Here is a 21331-nt window from a genome sequence, read left to right on the forward strand (position 1 = left end):
GTGTCAGAAAGTTAACTTTGCTTCCTTAGCATGTTAAGATCTCTGCCCCAAAAGGGTGGTTGTACCCTGCTAGGTGGGCTGCAGTCCATGGGGTCGCTAAGAGTCGGGCACGACTGAGCAACTTCACTTTCATGCATTGGAGAAGGAAATGGCAACCCACTCCAGTGTTCTTGCCTGGAGAATCCCAGGGATGGGGGAGCCTGATGGGCTGCCGTCTATGGGGTCACACAGAGTCGGACACGGCTGAAGCGACTTAGTAGCAGCAGGTGCAACTCACGCCTTCTGCAAGGAAGCATGAAAGACTGCGCATGCTCCAGCCGCCCTGGTTCTATAAATCTCCACCCCTTTCCTAGAGCCCTGATGACCGCTGCCTCCTACTCCTCAGAATTCGTTTACTATCCTGCCTTCAGGAAGATGATGTATTTAGAGCACAAGCTCTCTCTTCTCTGCTCTTTAATCAATGGATTGAGTTCCTGATTTGCTCTACTGAACTCTGTTTCGTTTGGCTGGCATTTGCGACACTGGGCAAAGGACCCACAGACCCCCCTGTTGGGGGTCACCAACCTGTTGGGGACTGATAAATTTTCACATATTGAGATATAAGGAAGTCACTCTGGCTTATACATCAGCTAACCTGAATTTTATGTTAACTAAAATAGCCTTTTCATGGTCTATCATATCCGCATTCTACATCAGCTGTAACTATTTAAGAAAAGGAAACATTAATAAGTAAAGAAAATTCGTGTTAAAAATAAAGATTAAAGGTCCCTCTTCTTGGGATGCTAAGTATGCTGTTACTCCTTTGATGATCCTTTGATGATAAGACTCCCTTCCCAGGTGCTGGTCTGTTTTTGTTTTTTTTTTTTAGAATGTTGAAGAATTGTAACTCTGACTTGTTCAGTAGTCTTTGTTCTGATAAGATATAAAACTGTGCTGAAAACCCTGCTTCTCCGGAATAGCTCCTTGGAGTAATCTGGGAAGATGGCTTCTGAACTAGTTCTTAGTTTGGCTCAAATAAAACTCTTTTCTGTTCTTATTATAGATTGTTTATTGACTATTCTCATTAACAGGATAAATAACAATTTTACTAAGATCAAACATATTGTGATTACCTGTCAGATCCTACTTAAATGAGTCACCTTCTTATCAAAATCAAACACATCATGAATTTGTTGGCAAGATGAATTATCAAGAGCAAGGCAAGTGAGTAGTAAGGCCTGAGAAACCATATTTAACTTTGTATTAAAGAATTAATGAAAATATATAGTGGTGTGGTTTTCCATCAGTCATCAGCCAATTCACACAAAGTGGCTACTCTGAATGAACGTGATCAATATCAATTATCTCTGCACTAGGGCACAGGTACATTAAAATGAAACTTGGTGATAATAAATTTTGTTGAAAATTGATATTCTGTCCTCATTCTTTGGCTTAAACCTTCTCCCAAAGTCTTGCAATTATAGAAATAATATTAGCAAAAGCAATTCTGTTTTGTGTTAGAGGAGACCTTATGGGTTTGAAGACTGACAGCTGTAAACAGGTTTTCCTTTCTCATTGGAAATAAAGGGAATTAACAAGCTGTTACCACGGCATATGATGTGCATTTAGTGAGAATCAATGGTTGACTCCTTAATATCCACCCTAGCTGGTCTAGCGGAGAAGGCAATGGCACCCGACTCCAGTACTCTTGCCTGGAAAATCCCATGGATGGAGGAGCCTGGTAGGCTGCAGTCCATGAGGTCGCTAAGAGTCAGACACGACTGAGCGACTTCACTTTCACTTTTCACTTTCATACATTGGAGAAGGAAATGGCAACCCAGTCCAGTGTTCTTGCCTGGAGAATCCCAGGGACGGGGGAGCCTGGTGGGCTGCCGTCTATGGGGTCACAGAGAGTCGGACACGACTGAAGTGACTTAGCAGCAGCTTAGCAGCTGGTCTAGCCCACTAGTACATGCATTCCCTGAGGATCCATTAGTATTCTGGGGTGGGCATTATCTTAACCTGGCAAGAAGACTTATGTCCCTGGGTGGGAAAGGTTTTCTTCTTCTACTTGAATACGGAAGCATATAGTCCAGTTGTCACTGGCAGGCATCTTGTGATGATGAGGGAAACCAGCCTTAAAATGAAAGATGGAAGAGGGATGAGCCACTGAATTAGCTAGTCCTGGAGTCTCCCCTACCTTGGGAATTCTTATCGTGTAAGATGATAAATGCCCTTACTATTTAAGCAAGTTTGAGTCAAGGCTTTTGCTATTTGCCTCTGAGTACTCTAATGTTTTTCCTTTTCTCCCAGGGCACTAAACCAAGGGTAGGCAAATTACTACCTGTTGGCCAAATCCAGCCACTACCTGTTTTTGTAAAGCCACACTTATTCATTTAATTAGTGCTTTTGACTGAGAAACACTGTACACAAAAGGAAGGAGAACCTATCATGTTCTCAAATTCTCAATCTGAAGTCCCTCTGGGCTTCCTTTTTAAAATTTTATATAAAATATATATTATATATAATATATTATATTCTTTATATTAAAGAATAGGAAGGGATGGGAGAGGGTGGAAACTTCTCTCTAGGGCTTAAAATGAAGTTAGAAACTCAATCATTCAATACAGTAATATTATAGAGTGCCTACTACACGCAAGGTATGCCAGGCACCCATCATGGTGCTAGAATTCAGCAACAAAAAGACAGACAAAATCCCTGCCTGGTGGAGTCTTCCTTCTGGTGGGCAAATGTCAGTAGTACTCAGGCCACCACTGACCATGGTTTCAACCCCAGTGAAGTAAAAAAAAAGAGAGACAAGGCTCTCCTCCATCCTCACCTACACTGCCCTGCACATCACCCCTCAAGCTGTGCCCATGCAGACACATCCCGCTCTTTACCCCTGTAACTTCAGTGAGCCCCTCCAGAGTGGGAGTTCTGGACTGCTCAGAGAGAAAGTCCAGCAGGGGGCTGGAAACAGTGGGTGAAATGAAGTCCTCTCAGCGTTGTTGCAGGTAGAGAAAGAAAAGAGGAAAAACCCCTTTTGGTTCTTATTATTCTGACACCATTTCACTGTAATAACAATAAATCCAAGCAAGGTCTAGCCTGATGACAGGAGCCATGGATTTCAGTTGACTCCAGCACTGCAGTGCAGGCTAACAATGGCTTCATCCCCTGAAAAGGTCCATGGAGCTCAACTTTTACAAATTCTGGTTAGTGGTTGCAGACTGCCCAAGGGACCGCTTGTCGATGACTTCACAAAGCACCTGTTCTCAGGATGACTAAGGCTGAGCTATTTACACTTAAAAAAAAAAAAAAAAACAATCCATGGTTTTCGTGTAAAACTGTTTCTGAAGATACAGGTGCTTTAAAGGATAAAAACTCTCAGACCTAACTGGAACTTATGAATAGTCTTACCATGAAAAAAGGTGGTGCTAGTGGTAAAGAACTTGCCTGCTAATGCAGGAGATGTAAGAGTTGTGGGTTTGATCCCTGAGTTAGGAAGATCCCCTGGAGGAGAGCATGGCAACCCACTCCAGTACTCATAACTGGTGTATCCCATGGACAGAGGAGCCTGGTGGGCTACAGTCTATAGGGTCACAAAGAGTCAGACACAAGTGAAGCAACTTTGCACACATTATGGAAACAATCACAAGAACTAAATTGAGACAAGAATGAAGAGAGGAGGGGACAAAGCCATGGAGAAAAACAGGATACTACAAAAACTGGTTAAACTGGATAGGCCCAGGATGGCAGAAAATTTGACTTTCAGTTGACCTCGAGCCTCTTTATATGCTCATTGTAATATATTAGCATATGCTAAATAACACACCTACTAGTGCCACGACAATTTGAAAGCTGACCATAAGAAGCCAGAAAGCGGGCAGTGACCAAATTTCTGAAAATCCCCACCCCTTACCCAAAACAGCTGTGCGGTGCTGGAGTGACTTTGAGGAGATATTCCACATCCAAGGGCAAAGGAGAAGCCCCAGCAAGACAGTAGGAGGGGCGAAATCACGTATAGAATCAAACCACATACCTGCCAGAGATGCTCAGAGGGCTCAAACAAACCTTGTGTGACCAGGATCTGGAGACCCCACAGAGACTGAGACAGAACTGTGTTGAGTGTCTCCTGTGGAGGTACGGGTCAGCAGTGGACTGCGGCAGGGGCAGGGGCCCTGGGTGCAGCAGACCTGGGTATGGCATAAGTCCTCTTGAAGGAGGTCTCCCATTAACCCCACCATAGAGCTGCCAGAACTTACACAAGACTGAGGAAATAGGCTCTTGGAAGGCACCAACAGAACCTTGTGTGCACCACGACCCAGGAGAAAGGAGCAGTGATCGCACAAGAGACTGATTGAGACTTGCCCGGGAGTGTCCAGGAGTCTCCCGCAGAGGCGTGGGTCGGCAGTTGCCTGCTGCAGAGCTGGGGTCACTGAGTGTACCAGTGCGTGCATGTGGCCTTTTGAAGGCCATTATCTTCATTAATGGCCACCAAAGTTTGGACCCAGGTAAATAACAGGGAGGGAACACAGCTCCACCCATCAATAGAAAATCGGATTAAAGATTTACTGAGCATGGCCCTGCCCATCAGAACAAGACCCATCAGGAAGCTTCCATAAGCCTCTTATCCTTCTCCATCAGAGGGCAGACAGGCTGAAAACCACAATCACAGAAAACTAACCTATCTGATCACATGGATCACAGCCTTGTCTAACTCAGTGAAACTAGGAGCCATGTCATGTAGGGCCAAGATAGATGGGTCATGGTGGAGAGTTCTGACAAAACGTGGTTCACTGGAGAAGGGACTGGCAAACCACTTCAGTATTCTTGCCTTGAGAACCCTATGAATAGTGTAAAAAGGCAAAAAGATAGGACATTGAAAGATGAACTCCCCAGGTTGGTAGGTGCCTAATGTGCTAGTAGAAATCACTGGAGAAATAACTCCAGAAAGAATGAAGAGACAGAGCCAAAGCAACAGCAACACCCAGCTGTGGATGGGACTGGTGATGGAATAAAGTCCAACGCTGTAAAGAGCAATACTGCATAGGAACCTGCAATATCAGGTCCATGAATCAAGGCAAAGTGGAAGTGGTCAAACAGGAGATGGCAAGAGTGAACATCGACATTTTAGGATCATCTAACTAAAATGGACTGGAATGGGTGAATTTCACTAAGATGACCATTATATCTACTACTGTGGGCAAGAATCCCTTAGAAGAAATGGAGTAGCCATCATAGTCAACAAAAGAGTCTGACATGCAGTACTTGGATGCAATCTCAAAAATGACAGAATGATTTCTGTCTATTTCCAAGGCAAACCAATCAATATCACAGTAATCCAAGTCTATGCCCCGACCAGTAATGCTGAAGAAGCTGAAGTTGAACGGTTCTATGAAGACCTACAAGACCCTCTAGAACTCACACCCAAAAAAGATGTCCTTTTCATTATAGGGGACTGGAATGCAAAAGTAGGAAGTCAATAAATACCTGGAGTAACAAGGCAAACTTGGCCTTGGAGTACGGAATGAAGCAGGACAAAGGCTAATACAGTTTTGCCAAGAGAATGCACTGGTCATAGCAAACACCCTCTTCCAACAACACAAGAGAAAACTCTATACATGGACATCACCAGATGGTCAACACCGAAATCAGCTTGATTATATTCTTTGCAGCCAAAGATGGAGAAGCTCTATACAGTCAGCAGAAACAAGAGTGGGAGCTGACTGTGGCTGAGATCATGAATTCCTTATTGCCAAGTTCAGACTTAAACTGAAGAAAGTAGGGAAAAACCACTAGTCCATTCAGGTATGACCTACGTCAAATCACTTATGATTATACAGTGGAAGTAACAAATAGATTCAAGGGATTAGATCTGATAAACAGAGTGCCGGAAGAACAATGGACATTGTTCAGGAGGCAATGATCAAGACCATCCCCAAGAAAAAGAAATGAAAAAGGCAAAATTGTTTTCAGAGGAAGCCTTACAAGTAGCTGAGAAAAGAAGAGAAGTGAAAGGCAAAGGAGAAAAGGAAAGATATCCCCATTTGAGTGCAGAGTTCCAAAGAATAGCACGGAGAGGTAAGAAAACCTTCCTCAGTGATCAATGCAAAGAAATAGGGGAAAACAATTGAATGGGAAAGACTAGAGATCTCTTCAAGAAAATTAGAGATACCAAGGGAACATTTCATGCAAAGATGGGCACAATAAAGGACAGAAATGGTATGGACCTAACAGAAGCAAAAGATATTAAGAAGAGGTGGCAAGACTACACAGAAGAACTATACAAAAAAGATCTTCATGACACAGATAATCATGGTCTGATCACTCACCTAGAGCCAGACATCCTGGAATGAGAAGTCAAGTGGGCCTTAGGAAGAATCACTACGAACAAAACTAGTGGAGGTGATGGAATTTCAGTTGAGTTATTTCAAATTGTAAAAGATGATGCTGTGAAAGTGCTGCACTCAATATGCCAGCAAATTTGGAAACTCAGCAGTGGCCACAGGACTGGAAAATGTCAGTTTTCATTCCAATCCCAAAGAAAGGCAACACCAAAGAATGTCAAAGTACCGTATAATTGCACTCATCTCACACGCTAGTAAAGGAATGCTGAAAATTCTCCAAGGCAGGCTTCAATAGTATGAAAACTGTGAATTTCCAGACGTTCAAGCTGGATTTAGAAAAGGCAGAGGAACCAGAGATCAAATTGCCAAGATCCATTGGTTCATCAAAAAAGCAAGAGAGTTCCAGAAAAACATCTACTTCTGCTTTATTGACTATGCCAAGGCCTTTGACTGTGTGGATCACAACAAAATGTGGAAAATTCTGAAAGAGATGAGAATACCAGACCACCTGACCTGCCTCCTGAGAAATCTGTATGCAGGTCAGGAAGCAAGAGTCAGAACTAGACATGGAACAAGAGACTGGTTCCAAATAGGAAAAGGAGTATGTCAAGGTTGTATATTGTCACCCTGCTTATTTAACTTATATGCAGAGTACATCATGAGAAACACTGGGCTGGAGGAAGCACAAGCTGGAATCAAGATTGCTGGGAGAAATATCGATAACCTCAGATATGCAGATACCACCACCCTTACGGCAAAAAGTGAAGAAGAACTAAAGAGCCTCTTGATGAAAGTGAAAGAGAAGAGTGAAAAACTTGGCTTAAGACTCAACATTCAGAAAACTAAGATCATGGCATCCAGTTGCATTACTTCATGGCAAATAGATAGGGAAACAGTAGAAACAGTGAGACTTTATTTTTTTGGGCTCCAAAATCACTGCAGATGGTGAGTGCAGCCATGAAATTAAAAGACACTTACTTCTTGCAAGAAAAGTTATGACCAGCCTAGACAGCATATTAAAAAGCAAAGACATTACTTTGCCAACAAAGGTCTGTCTAGTCAAAGCTATGGTTTTTCCAGTAGTCATGTATGGATGTGAGAGTTGGACTATAAAGAAAGCAAGCTGTCAAGAATTGATGCTTTTGAACTGTGGTATTGGAGAAGACTATTGAGAGTCCCTTGGACTGCAAGAAGATCCAACCATCCATCCTAAAGGAACTCCGTCATGAATATTCATTGGAAGGACTGATGCTGAAGCTGAAGCTCGAATACTTTGGCCACCTGATGCGAAGAACTGACTCATTTGAAAAGACCCTGATGCTGAGAAAGACTGAAGGTGGGAGGAAAAGGGGAGGACAGAGGATGAGATGGATGGATGGCATCACTGACTCAATAGACATGAGTTTGAGTAAACCCTGGGAGTTGATGATGGACAGGGAGGCCTGGCATGCTGCAGTCCATGGGGTCGCAAAGAGTAGGACATGACTGAGTGACTGAACTGAACTGATGCTGAAGCTGAAGCTCCAATCCTTTGGCCACTTGATGGGAAGAACTGACTCACTAGAAGACCCTGATGCTAGGAATGATTGAAGGCAGGAGAAGAATGGGAAGAGAATATGTTTGGATGACATCACCGACTCGATGGACATGAGTTTGAGCAAGTTCTGGGAGTTGGTGATGGACAGGGAAGCCTGGTGTGCCACAGTACCTAGGGTCACAAAGAGTTGGGCATGAGTAAGTGACTGAACTGAACTGAACTCAACAGCTTCCGTGACTTTCCCTGGGTTCCAAAGGGCAGTTCAAACAGTTGCTGTATCAAGGAAGGGAGGAGATGCAGAAACAAGGGAGGAGCAGTCAGGAAACAATAGTGCAGCCTTGAGGCAAGAATGTGATTACTCCTCAAGGGATAAACATAACAATATCTTTGAGCTCTTACTCAGAACTCGAGTCCTCATCAAGTAAAGATGTTAATTAACTACTTGTTGAAGCATTTTTCATTTCAGAGAGAAGGTCACAGTTCAATAACCTTGAGAATCACAGAAGCCATCACAAGACCATCTGATGCCAGGCCAGATGACCTCTGGATTGAAGGAATGCAGACCCCCGTGTGCACCCTGATCCTTGCCTGCAATCCTTCCCTTGACTATAAGACTCCCTCTTCACTGGCTTAGGATACATAATTTTGAGGACATTAGCCCACTGTGGTTACCTTTTGTGGCCATGCAATAAAGCTATTCTTTTCTACTTCACCCAAAACTCTGTTTCCAAGATTCAATTCGGTGATAGTGCATAGAGGCCAAGTTTCTGCATCAGTTCCAGCAGAGCTGAACTCACTGATCCTACTATAGAAACAGAGCCTCAGAACTGTCAAAGACAACCAAATGACATAGAAGCAAACCCCTACTTCCATAGGGCTGCATATAAGCAAGGGCCACCCCAGTGTTGCCATCATTATCACTCGCGTTCTTTCCCATGAACCGAGATGGTGGTACAAATCAAACATCTTCCCCATGGGCTCCAGTGTCCTGGAGCCTCTGCTCTATTCCTGCCGAAGATACCATGGGAACGCTTGCTATCTTCAAGGGCAAATACGTTATTTCTCGTATCCGGCTTCAATTCTGTACAATTCTCTATTTTTAAAAAAATCATTCCACTTACCTCTTGATTCAATTTTTCTTTTTTCTTCAAATATTCTGCTCTTTCTCTTTCTATTTGCTCCTCTATTTCTTGAATATATGTTTTTTGCAATTCTAGTTCTTTCTTCTCTGAGTTAATTTTGGTATAAGTCTCATTGATGTAAACAGTGATAGTGGCTTTTTCTTTCATTGCATGGTTGAGTGACAGGACAACCTTTCCATAATGCTTCGCTAGCTCTTCTTGCCTTTCACTAGAGAAAAAGAACCCTTCTTGGAATAAAAAGAATGGCTTTTTCCAGAAAGAAATTTAAAGTCTGTTTGATGAGATGAACCACCATAAAGAGGGAAACTTAAGGGATACTTATTTTAGAGTTGTATTTGTAATGGCCTAAACTTGGTTGAGATGAAGGACAGAAGGAAACACAGTATCCATCTTGCAACTGTTTATCACTGCCAAACTGTCTTGGGGTCCTGCCTTACCCCAGCCATCTTCATATACCAGGTAGTTACTATGGGATATTTTGGTTTAAACCTTACAATGATTCAAAACTGTTTTGAACAGGCAAGTGGAATCTCGCTGGATGAAAGGTTTGATATATAACTTTGCCATAACTACCTTATCATTGTGAGATACATAGTTAAGCCAAAGATAGATAAACATCCCACCACTCTTCTAGTCACCTTCTGATGCCATTGCCCTGCATAGAATGTCTAGGAGAAACCTAATCCCCCTCTGAAGGACAGGAATTGGGGAAGAGGGATCTGAGTCTGTCTTCACGGTTCAGAGGGTGCTTAAAATCTAATTTAAACTCTCTTAACTCCTCACATTCGTGTGTACTCAGTCGCTTCAGTCGTGTTCGACTCTGTGTGACCCTATGGACCGTAGCCTGCCAGGCTCCTCTGTCCAGGGGATTCTCCAAGGCAAGAACACTGGAGTAGGTTGCCATGCCCTCCTCCAGGGGATCTTCCTGACTCAAGGATCAAACCTATGGCATCTCCTGCTTCTTCTGCATCTCAGACGAATTCTTTACCACTGAGTCACCTGGGAAGTCCTATCGTCTCACAGCCATAGCCAAATCTGAGTTCAAGAGGAGAGGTTAACCTTACCTATTCATTGCTGGCCACTCCCACCTGAAGAAGACCCTAAGATTGTGAGAAACATCTGCCCCATGAATGACAATAAAAGATTTGGAGGAAGAACAGTAATGCCATTTCTCTATTTTCCTTTTTTCAAATCTCCTGCAACGTAAAGACTTTCTTCTAATCTCCAAAGCTAAACACTTAAGTTCAGGGGGATTGTGAGCAAAGGCTTAGGCAAATGGAAACAGGTTGTTGGTAAATTTATTTTCCAGAAGTTAACTCTACCACAGAAAGGCAATTGAAAGAATCCCAGGCTAAATGGTGTCAAATAATGAGTATTTTGTAGGTTTAGTAGAGGAAGCCTGCTAAGAATGAAGCAAACTAAGGATTGAGTAGCCTTAAGGAAGCAAAGCAAAACATATCAGATCAATACACCTGACTAGGTATATTGAGCTGGGTTGGTCTCCCAAATTCTCCAGACCTGAGGAAATCCCCTTCTCCCACCCCTGAAGAGCTTGCATGTGCCCAGTTTTTGAGGACTGTCCAGGGGAGGACCAGCCTGTCAGAGAGTGTGCACATCTTGATGTACATCTTTCTTCAAAAAAAGGATGCAATAATTGACTGTAGCTTGGTGATGCTGGCTCATCAGGCAACCCACATTATGTTCACTTGTAATTTGACTTTCCATGAAGATTTCTCTAGGGCAGTGATTCTCAAAGTGTGGTCAGGACCAGCAGCAGCATCTAGGAACTTGTTAAAAATGGAAATTCTTGCCCCCATTCCCTAGACCTACTGCATCAGAAATCCGCGGTGGAGGTCCCAGTAACTTGTGTTTTAATAAGCATTCCAGGTGATGCTAATGTACACTCAAGTTTGGTCCATAGGGGTGTGATGGTGCTGGCCAATTGATATGAGTATTCCAGCCTGGACGTTAGTTTCCTTGTCAGTAGTTTAGAAATTGATAGTCTGTGGTCTCTGATGATTGTGGCTAGCATGCACCATGCATAAATATGCATTGTGAATCTCCAAGAAGGAGACTTATGTGATCATGACCTTTCTTTTTCATGGAGCATCTTCCAAAATAGGTGTTCCGAGGAAACTGTCCCTGGGCCTTGAGATCCCACCTAATTCCTGATGCTTTGATATCTTTTGCACCAAAGCAACCTTCTGAATTTGCCTTCCCAAAAAAGATTTTTTTCACTATAATGAGGGTACTTTGAGTATTTCTCACTCTCACAAACTGGAAGTCTGACATTTATACATCACTCTTGCAAATTTACTCATAGAGCTGAGATATTCTTCAGGATTTTACTGTTTTTTCTTTCAGAATATTTCTTCCTCCAGGGACTGGGTAAGTCAAGATTTGTAATCTCCATTTTACAGATGGAAAAATGAGGCCCACAAGAGAGGGGAGCGCTAATAACACAGCTAAAGAATAAACAAATGAAACTAACAGGTATCAGCTTCCATTTAATTGCAGGTAATAAATATCTAGGACCAATCCCATCCTCAGCCCTCCAGTAGACTATACCTGAATGTCTTTAAAGAACTAATCTAGCTACAGTATACCTGGTTTGATATTATACTTGCAACACAATACCCAGCAAGATTTCTTGCTTTGGTGGTTGAGGTTTGTAAACTTAATTTTACTAAAAATGAAATGAAAGTCACTGTGTTTCTACCTTTGGAGGTGGGGTGTGAGGCAGTGTGTGACCTACACACAGTAAGTTGTGTGTAGTTGCTGTGGGAAGCTGAATTCCCTCTGAAATCCTACAGTCTTCTGGCTATGGTGGTAGATTTTCTGCTCTCTTCTCAGCTCTCTGCAGCTATCAAACAACCCTCATCAGCCCAGTTATCTTCTACAAGCTATCTCCACCTCTTAACTTTCCCTGCACCAGTTCAGAGGTGGTTCAGTCGATAATTTGTGTCCAATTCTGTGTGACCCCATGGACTCTAGCCTGCCAGGCTCCTCTGTCCATTGGGATTTTCCAAGGCAAGAATACTGGAGTGGGCTGCCATTTCCTTCTTCAGAAGATCTTCCTGACCCAGGAATTGAATCTGGGTCTCCTGCCTTGCAGGCAGATTCTTTATCGACTGAGCTACAGGGAAGATCAGACCAGAGGACAAATCTCTTAGGAAAAATTTCCCACTTTATCCCCAGACCCTGACTCCTTCAAACACACACACACACACAAACAAAAATACCTACCCTAGAGCTGTGTTATCTGTTTGCAGATGGAGTATTTTCTTCTTCAGAAACTCCATTTCATCATTTGTCCTTGTAATTTTTGTGTGTAGTTCACTTATCTCAACAAGATTCACTCTGCGAGCATCCCTGACACATTCTTAAATGTAAGTAGAAGAAATGTTACTCAGTTATTTGAGAAACTGCACAGTTGTAGATACTGACCTTTCAAGTCATAAACAAATTATGTCTTTCTTTGAAATATTCTTCTAAGTATGTTCTGGATCAGACACCTCTCCCTCACCCCTTTGGACCCTCTCAATCTCACCTATCAATTATATCCCTAATTTCAGCTGCGGCTATGGTTAGTGACCAGCTTTCTATGAGCTCTGCACAACTTTAAACTGGTGCAGTCTGACCAGCTCCTGGTTCCTGCCTGTCCTATCCACTTCTCAGCTATTTAGGACTTCCCTGTCACCTCTACTATGGGACATCTTCAGATACTCACACTCCCACATGTATGTGTAACGCAAAGTTTGGGAGATGTGGCAAGCATGCACCAGTGGACTGCCTGGATGTTCCTGAGAAGGGGTACCACTGTGTCCTGGGGGCATATTCTCATACTTAAGCTAGTTGCTGTCACCAGTAGTCAGCATGATATTGCCTCCATATTAGCTCTCCCTTCTTCCTGCTTTGGTTTCTTATCCTACTCTCATCCACCTGGACTGTATGTCCTAATAAAATAATAGTGCAAGGACTTCCCTGGTGGTCTAGTGGCTATGACTCCATGCTCCCAATGCAGGGGGCCTGGGTTTCATCATGGTCAGGGAACTAGATCCCACATGCAGAAAGTAAAAAAGATCCTCAATGCTGCAATGAAGATTGAAGATCCTGAGTGCCACAACTAAGACTTGGAGCAGCCAAATAAATAAATATTGAAATTAAAAAAATTAAATAAATAATAGTGCAAAAGCCACTGCTTCTGGCTCTGCTTTCTGAGGAAGCCAGTGTGTTAAAAAACTAAATTATCCATCAATAAATAACATCTGTATAATCACAGAAGGCTTAAATCACAGAAGACTTCAAAGGATCGCCTCAGTGCTTGAGAGATAGATGGTGAAAAATTCATGAATATTTGAACACTGTTGTTTAAAAATGAGTATTGGGCTATCCATTTCTATGCAACAAATTCCCTAGAAACTGGTAGCTCCCCTGAGAGAACTAGATTATTTTTTTCATAGGTTATAAGTTAAGTTGCACATTGTAGCAGGGTTTCTCAAACTTTATGTCTTAAATATGCATATACATCACCTGGGGGTATTGTTGAAATATAGAATTTGATATAGTAGGTCTGAGGAGGGCCTACAGATTCTGCATTTTGCAACAAGCTCCCAGGTGAGGTTGATGCTACTGATCCAAGGACCATCCTTTGAGTTGAAAAGCTTTATAATACAAGGCCAATTAAATTTATTTGGTTAAGTATTTCATGTGTATCAAAGACATTACAAAATAGCACGGTATTTCTTTTCTCTTCTAAAATATGTCTTGCTTATAAAAGTAACTGGACAGTAAAAAAAAAATCAACAAAAGAAAATAAAAACATTCTTAATTCTGTCTTGAGCACAGATTCTTTTAAGTTTTATTTTTCATCTGCATGTAGGAGTTTGATTTTTCCTGCCAACTAACTGAGCATATTGTTTAATAACTGACTATATCATTCAGAGTCAAATTGGGAGATAGAAATCTCATATTGAATAGGGAAATTTTAACATCAGGAATTATTAACTGTATCAGAGAATTAGCTCAGTTGGTAAAGAATCTGCCTGCAATGCAGGAGACCTGGGTTTGATCCCTGGGCTGGGAAGATGCCCTGGAGAAGGGAAAGGCTACCCACTCCAGTATTCTGGCCTGGAGAATTTCATAGACTGCAGTCCATGGGGTCGCAAAGAGTAGGACACAACTGAGTGACTTTCACTCCACTTCACTTCAGAGAATTAGAGTAATGAGAAAATGAATAGTAAGAAAGTAAGGTGGCGCTAGTGGTAAAGAACCCATCTGTCAGTGCGGAGCGTGGGTTTAATCCCTGGATCAGGAAGGCCTCCTGGAGGAGGGCATGGCAACCCACTCCAGTATTCTTGCCTGGAGAACCCCATGGACAGGGGAGCTGAGCGGGCTACAGTCCATGGGGTCAGAAAGAGTCAGACACGACTGAAGCAATTTAGCACAGCACGCACAAAGAAGACTAAAGAATTCAGCAATACCCAGCACAAGGAGCAGCACTATCCTGAAGGCCGAGATAGCGTGCCTTCTAGGAAGCAGCACCTCCAGTCCCGAGATCCAGACCCTGCTGAAAAAGGCTGTGGATCACTGGACGGCAAAGAACTTCATGAAATGCTGGGTTGGCAGAACTTACTAGAAATATGGCTTCTGGGGGCACTGGGGAGACCTGTCCACAGGGAATTGTTATACTTCAGAACTCACTGCAAACTGCCAGAGAAGCTTCACAGGGAGGGGCCGCACTGGTAGCAATCCACCAGGAAGCTGCCCGAGGCATATGGGTGGGAGCTTCCGGGCACCAGGGCTGCTGCAGCTGCTGGGAGAAGTTACCTGCACTGCAAGAGCTGGCCAAGCTGAGCACAGTGGAACACGAAGAGAACCCCCTTTTCCTCCAGTGTCCCTCCAGTGCCCTGTACTAACAAAGCTTAACATTGGGCCTGTTGGCAAAGGGGGAGACTTACAGGACCCAACTCCCTTATGACAGAGCAGACAATGAAGGTAGATTTGGAGCTGCAAGGCAATAAATGAATAACTGGAACAGCTACTTTAAAATCTTATTATTTTTTTTTTTTTTCAGTTTACTTAGACCACTGTTTTAGGTTGGGCTCCCTAGGAAACAAATTTTTAAATTTGTGTAGAGCTGGGGAACATCTCCTCTGAGGAGATAAGAGTTGCAGAAGGGTGGAGGGTTTAAATGATAATGAGTTTTAAAGCTGTAGTGACACTTCAGAGTTATTCTACAGTGATCGAGGGAGGCAGACCTTTGTGCTCCCCTGGTGACCAGTCACTGAATGGACAGCACTAGGGGTGGGCTGTAACCTGGAGTGAAGCCTTCCTCTTTTGTCAAGGACAATTTCTGCAGAGGAACTGAGCTATGAGCTTCAGCCAACACTCCTAGCAGCTGGAAAAATAAAGTTGGAGTCTGATCTTACAATAAATACAACATGTAACTCACTATGGATTGAAGGCCTAAATATAAGTAAGAGCTAAAACTATAAAACACTTAGAAGAAAACATAGGTGAAATCTTCATAACATTGGATTGAGCCATGAGTTCTTGGATATGACACCAAAAGCACAGGTAACAAGTGAAAATACAGATAAACTGGACTATGTCAAAATTAAAAACCTTTGTGTATCAAAAGTCATTATCATCAAGAGTGATAAAGTAGCCCATGGAATGGGACAAAATCTTTGCAAATTATACATCTGAAAAGGGGTTAACATCCTGAATGTATAAAGAATTCCCACAGCTCAACAACAATGCAGCAAATAACCTAATTAAGAAATGGGCAAAGGAAATGAACAGGAAATGACATTTCTCCAAAGAAGATATACCAATGGCCAATAAGCACATGAAAAGATGCTCAACATCACTAATCATTAGGGAAGTGCAAATCAAAACCACAAGAGATAGCAATTCTTATCCAGTAGGGTGGCTGTTATTTAAAACAAAACAAAAACAGCAAATGCTGGCAAGAATGTAGAAAAATTGGAATGCTTTTGCATTGTGCAAATGAAGGTAAAACAGTGCAGTCACTGTGGAAAACAATATGACAGCTTCTTGAAAAATTAAACACAAAATTACTGTATCACCATACAATCCAGCAATTCCCTTCTGCATTTCTACCCAAAAGAGTTGGAAGGAGAGACTTGAATAGATATTTGCACACCTGATACAATAGATATAAACACCATTTGTAATAGCACTGTCATTTACTATTATAATTGTTATTATTATTTTGTAACTACATTATTTACAATAGTTAAAAAATGGAAATAATGCAGGGTCCATTGATGGATGAATGGATAAACAAACCATGGTATATACATACAATGAAATATTGTTCATCCTTAAAATAAATTCTGGCATATTCTACAACATGAATTACCCTTAAAGACATGCCAAGTGAAATAAGCCAGTCTCAAAAGGACAAATATTGTCTTTAGTCTATTTATAATAATTATATAAATTCAAGTCATATATGTTATTCCACTGAAAAGGGAAACATTATGGATCTCACTGTATGTGTCTTGTATACTCTTTCTGGCTATTTTTTGATATGGAATAACTATTCAACTCATCTTGTTACAAGTACTAGATTATTGTCTTATAAGATAAACTAAATTTCTACAGTTAATAAACTCAAAGTACCTTCCAATTCTCTGCTAACCCTAGTGGGAAGAGTTTCCAATAGAAAATATAATCTGCTGAGTTCCATGCTTTCAATTTCCAGAAGCTCTATTGTGGACTTTCTCATTTCTTCCTGAAAATGTAAATTACATATTTAAAAAGTTAAGACATTAAAATAATGAGACTGATTTCCTAAACAATGCCCACAAATGTTTTCAGACATCAAAATTTGCTTTTCAGTAAACATCTTTTGCTGTCATTTTTATTTGGAATAGAAAGTGGGAAATAATTGTTTTCCAATCAGATTTTAAGGTATCTTTCTTCATTTATCTTTTAATTTCTTCTACTCATAAATTATTTTTTGCTATGTGTGTGTTCTTTTTTAGGAAAGACTCCTAAAAAAGAGTGACACTGAGAAAAATCTTCTTAATAAACTGGAAAATGACTGTAAAAGCATGCTTAGGTATAAAAAGAATGATAGTTTTCTTATATCTACCTAAAAATCCAAACAAATAGTCAGGTGGGTATGTGGGACTATTTTAAAAAAAGGAAAACAAAAAAACTGAAAATCTGATAGTGGAAAAAACAGATAAACTGTTTCAAATAAATGGTGGTAGTGGGTATAGTTCTTTATGATCTGAAAAATTGCCATTATATTTTATGAATAACAAAAAGCAGGTTGCCTAAGTGTATATTTAGTATGATCATTTTTCTGGTAAAAAATAAAATTTAGTACAGGCATCATCTCTATCCTACTTTCGTAGGAAAGACATCCATCAAAGAGTTAATTATGATTATTTTAGGGTGGGATCATGATGTTTTTTATGCTTTCTTGCTTTTGCTTGTCTATTTTTCCCTAACTTTTCCAGAGTAAACACACAATGCTTTTATAATAGTGAAAATGTTATGGTAAAAAATGAGAGGATTTATCTCTATTTAAGGGATTTCACAGCTCATATGGTATATGGAGACATGCTAGATATTTTAATAAGCCAAAACAAATACTTTGAACCTTTCAAATCCTGGAGAAAGACATAACTTTTTAATAAAAGAACAAAACGAGGAAAAGGTTTCCACAGGATCACAATGCAGTACCACACACACACCAACTCTCAGTGTTTACAAAATATGTACTTAATTTACTGGGATTATAAAATCTAATTCTGCAGTATACATGTACAACTACATATAATTTCATAAAAATACAAAGTAATGAGATTAACTTTTTTCAGCAATCTGTAGACTCAACTCATTTATTTTACAGCCATACTTCCACATTTTTAGATATTTGATATGTAGGAGATTCTTACTCAATATTTTTAAATCAAATGGGATGTCACCTTTCTGAAATATTATTCAGGGCCAGGGCCAAATAGAGAGACATGGTTGTGACACTTCAAAAAGAAAGTCTTTAAATATTACTTTGATGGGGCCAACTTAGCCTAACTGAAAGAGAACCTGTTTGCTTTCATTGAAAAGCACTGTCTATGTTAATGAAGTAAGCCCCGAATAATCTTTGACCAGTTTTGTGAGGAACTGCTTATAGAGACTTGGGAAAATTGGCACTATGCATGCAGTTTATCCCAGAGGTTGTTTGCTGGTTTTAAGCAATGTTCACATATTGATGGCACGTGACTCACTCTTAACTGAGCTCTGTTATCACCAGGGTCTCTTCTCTTGAGCAGTCTTGCCCTCCTGCATAGCCCAGGTCCTTAACTCAGTGCTCTGCCTGGGAAACTGGGCAGCAATCCACGGCTGATCCACACTGGTGCAAATGTTAGTAAACTGAGAGAAATTTTCATTCAGGGCAAATATTTTCCTTATTCATCTACTGAAGTACGTTGAACAGAGTTGGTGCTAAATTAAAGTTTGATGAAGAAATAAGTGGAAGATTAAAAAAGTAGCTCTTATAGGTAATACAATACCAATTTCTTAACAGCGATAGCAACGTCCTTAAGAAAGTTCTTAGCTTCTTCATTGCATTTAAAATAGTCACTTTGCAGTGATTGTTCTAAAAAAAAAAAAATCAGAAAATTAAGATCTCTTACTTATCTATCCAAATCCTATTTAATCCTTAGAGGTCTAGCTCAAATGCTTAATCAGTTGAAAACTACATCTTCTAACTCTTAATTTTTATAGTAAATAATATGAATCTCTTTTGCACTTATTCTTATTTTACAGTGTACAAATTTAGGCATATGCTTCATGTTTCTTGAGGCCAACCTCGTCTTAAGTTTCCACCTTTGTATAATTCATGGTAGAAAGAAGGAATCTGCATAGTATAGGACAAAAAATTCAATAATTCAATAAATATTTTATGAAAGGGATAAATATAACATGCCCATAATGTGGGCTTAAGAACGTCTTCATATATATATTTGTATGTATATATTTGCTGCTGCTGCTACTGAGTCACTTCAGTCATGTCTGACTCTTTGTGACCCCATGGACTGTAGCCTGCCAGGCTCCTCCATCCATGGGGATTCTCCAGGCAAGAATACTGGAGTGGGTTGCCATGCTCTCCTCATGTGTATATATATATATACATATATACATACATATATATCCTAAATGTTATATTTTACAAAAACCACTTAATTCTTTAAAAATCCATCATGTCATTTTCACTTCTGTGCCAGTACTTTGATCATGGGGTGAGAGTAAATATTTGTGAAACCGGTAGGTGTGAGTTAGATAACAGTTTTTAACCCCTTTCATTCACAGCCATATGAAAGACATCACCTTTCTCTCACATACTGTAAGATGAAAACACATGAGAAGAGAGATTTGGAAAATGTAAAAGGAAGGAAGACAAGACACATGCAGACAGAGAAGAAGGAAAAGAAAAAAGGAAGAGGAGAGACAACAGAGGAAACTCCACTTACTCTGTCACCATTGCATTATACAGATTCTGTCTAAACAGATTCCAAGCCTGCATCCTCGTGTGCGGCATGAGTTTGATAAGCTTAATTTTTCACATGTTTGTATAATACAAATTGATTCTTATAACTCCATGATGCTTCCCATTTCGCAAGTGAGAGATCTAAGACTTTTGAGGTTATGTAACGTGCTTTAGGTGGCAGAGCCTATCACTGATTGAGTCTGGATTCAGACACAAGGGGTGTGACTCCAGAGTCCATGCCCTAAGTGGCCATCCTCACCTCCCAGAAGAAATGCTATTTTCTGCCCTCCGTTCCAGGGAGCTTGGATTCTCTTAATGGAATAAGTTCTCAAACTGAGTGAAAATCAGTTTCTGAGGTTCCAAGCGAGTGTGTGTTACAGAGGGACAGGCATGCTTGGCTTGCTGTTGCTGTTGTTCAGTTGCTAAGTCATGTCTGAATCTTTGTGACCCCATGGACTGCAGCATGCCAGACTTCCTGTCCTTCATTATATCCTTTCAATTCTTCCATGGAATGAATGAGTACAAGCATGTTCCCACTTGCAAATGGACTGGACAGCTGCATATTTTATAACTCACACTTAGGGTAAGAAAGCATAATGAAGCTTTCTCGTGTGACAGATTTTCTTACAGTCCAGAAATTGTTAGCAGAAAAAGGATTTGTGCCTAATGCACACTTCCTTGCCTAAGGCAAGGGGAGCTTCTTGAACACTCCCTTTCTGATTTACCTGTTAAACTCTCCAGTTTGCCATGACTAAGTGTTGGAGAAAGTTAACTTGCCAAGAAAAAGCAAGAAAGAGACAAACTGAAATTAAATACATAGCCTAAATGCAGTTGGGCATTCTAATTACAAGGAAATGGCAATAGCCTGGGAGTTCAGGATTTGTCTGGGATATGTCACCAGCTGCTAGTGTGAGTTGTGCCTTGGGTCACCCATCTCTCCCACAAGGAGCTGGAGAAAGTTCCCTCAAGGGTTTCCGCTTCATGCTGCTTAAGCACCACTTTCCAGAAGATGTCCCTCCGAGAGCCCACGGGCCGCTCACCCACAACAAGGAGCTGCTCAAGAGCGTCGGCCGCGACCGAGGAGCCCAGCGTGGAGGGGAAGGTGCATAATTCCAGGGAGGGGCCAGTGGACACAGCGGCCACCGGCAGCGCCTTCTCGCTGCCTAACCCCAGCTCCGGGGACCAGGCGCTCAGAGCCATCTTATAGTTCTTGCGCATTTTCGACCAGGCCAGAGGCTAGAACTGCCGGTTGCCACGGGCAACGAGGACGCTGAGGCAGTGCGCCAGCTCGTGGCTCTCACCCGGGATGGGTACCTAGCCAGTTTCTCTAGCTTTATCCACAACAATTAAGGGATCCTGTAGCTATGAGACCCTCTTTAGCCGTCATTTCCGTTTCTCTAGTTCAGCCCTTGTAGCTGAACACTTGTGCCCTTCTCACCGACAGGGGGGAATCCTGATCATGTTTGAGCGCATTTCTGTGCTAGGTACTAAAGGGAGGAGCTTTTTGTACAGTTCCCTAAATGTTCACAATGGCTATGTAAGGAAAGTTCTTTTATAATCACCACTTAAACAGACAAAGAAACTGAGGCAGGGATGACTAAGTGAATTGCCCAGGGTCACAAGAGAATCATTTTGAGTTTAAAGTGGAGCCTATATAAATCTTTCCATTATGCTACAAAACCCATCACTGTATTCTTCAAGACCTTTCCCTGGAGATCTTCTGCCCTGAGCACATTTTACCTTGAATCAGTGAATTTCTTCTGCTTTCTCATCAAACTGTGAGCTCTTTCAA

The 21331-nt window shown here is 41.3% G+C and overlaps 1 protein-coding gene across 4 annotated transcripts in view; it reads right to left on the bottom strand.

The window, feature by feature from the left end:
* The window catches only part of CCDC175 (coiled-coil domain containing 175), a 72174-nt gene extending 51357 nt beyond the window's left edge, over nt 1-20817 (bottom strand). The window contains exons 1-5 of one of the 4 annotated variants that reach the window (XR_011488328.1): nt 20580-20816; nt 18563-18648; nt 16659-16770; nt 12252-12387; nt 8985-9213 (exon numbers count right to left, since the gene is read on the bottom strand). Coding sequence is in view for 1 of the 4 variants with exons in the window: in XM_070469420.1 (XP_070325521.1) it covers nt 8985-9213; nt 12252-12387; nt 16659-16770; nt 18563-18648; nt 20580-20757 (741 nt within the window). In the remaining 3 variants the exon portion in view is untranslated. Of the gene's footprint in view, nt 1-8984; nt 9214-12251; nt 12388-16658; nt 16771-18277; nt 18649-20579 lie in introns of those variants that run through there. The other 3 variants (XR_011488330.1, XM_070469420.1, XR_011488329.1) reach the window with 3 other exon arrangements.
* Between the last annotated feature and the right edge of the window lie 514 nt (nt 20818-21331).

This window comes from Odocoileus virginianus, chromosome 6, assembly GCF_023699985.2.
Source record: "Odocoileus virginianus isolate 20LAN1187 ecotype Illinois chromosome 6, Ovbor_1.2, whole genome shotgun sequence".
NCBI classification, from domain to species: domain Eukaryota; kingdom Metazoa; phylum Chordata; class Mammalia; order Artiodactyla; family Cervidae; genus Odocoileus; species Odocoileus virginianus.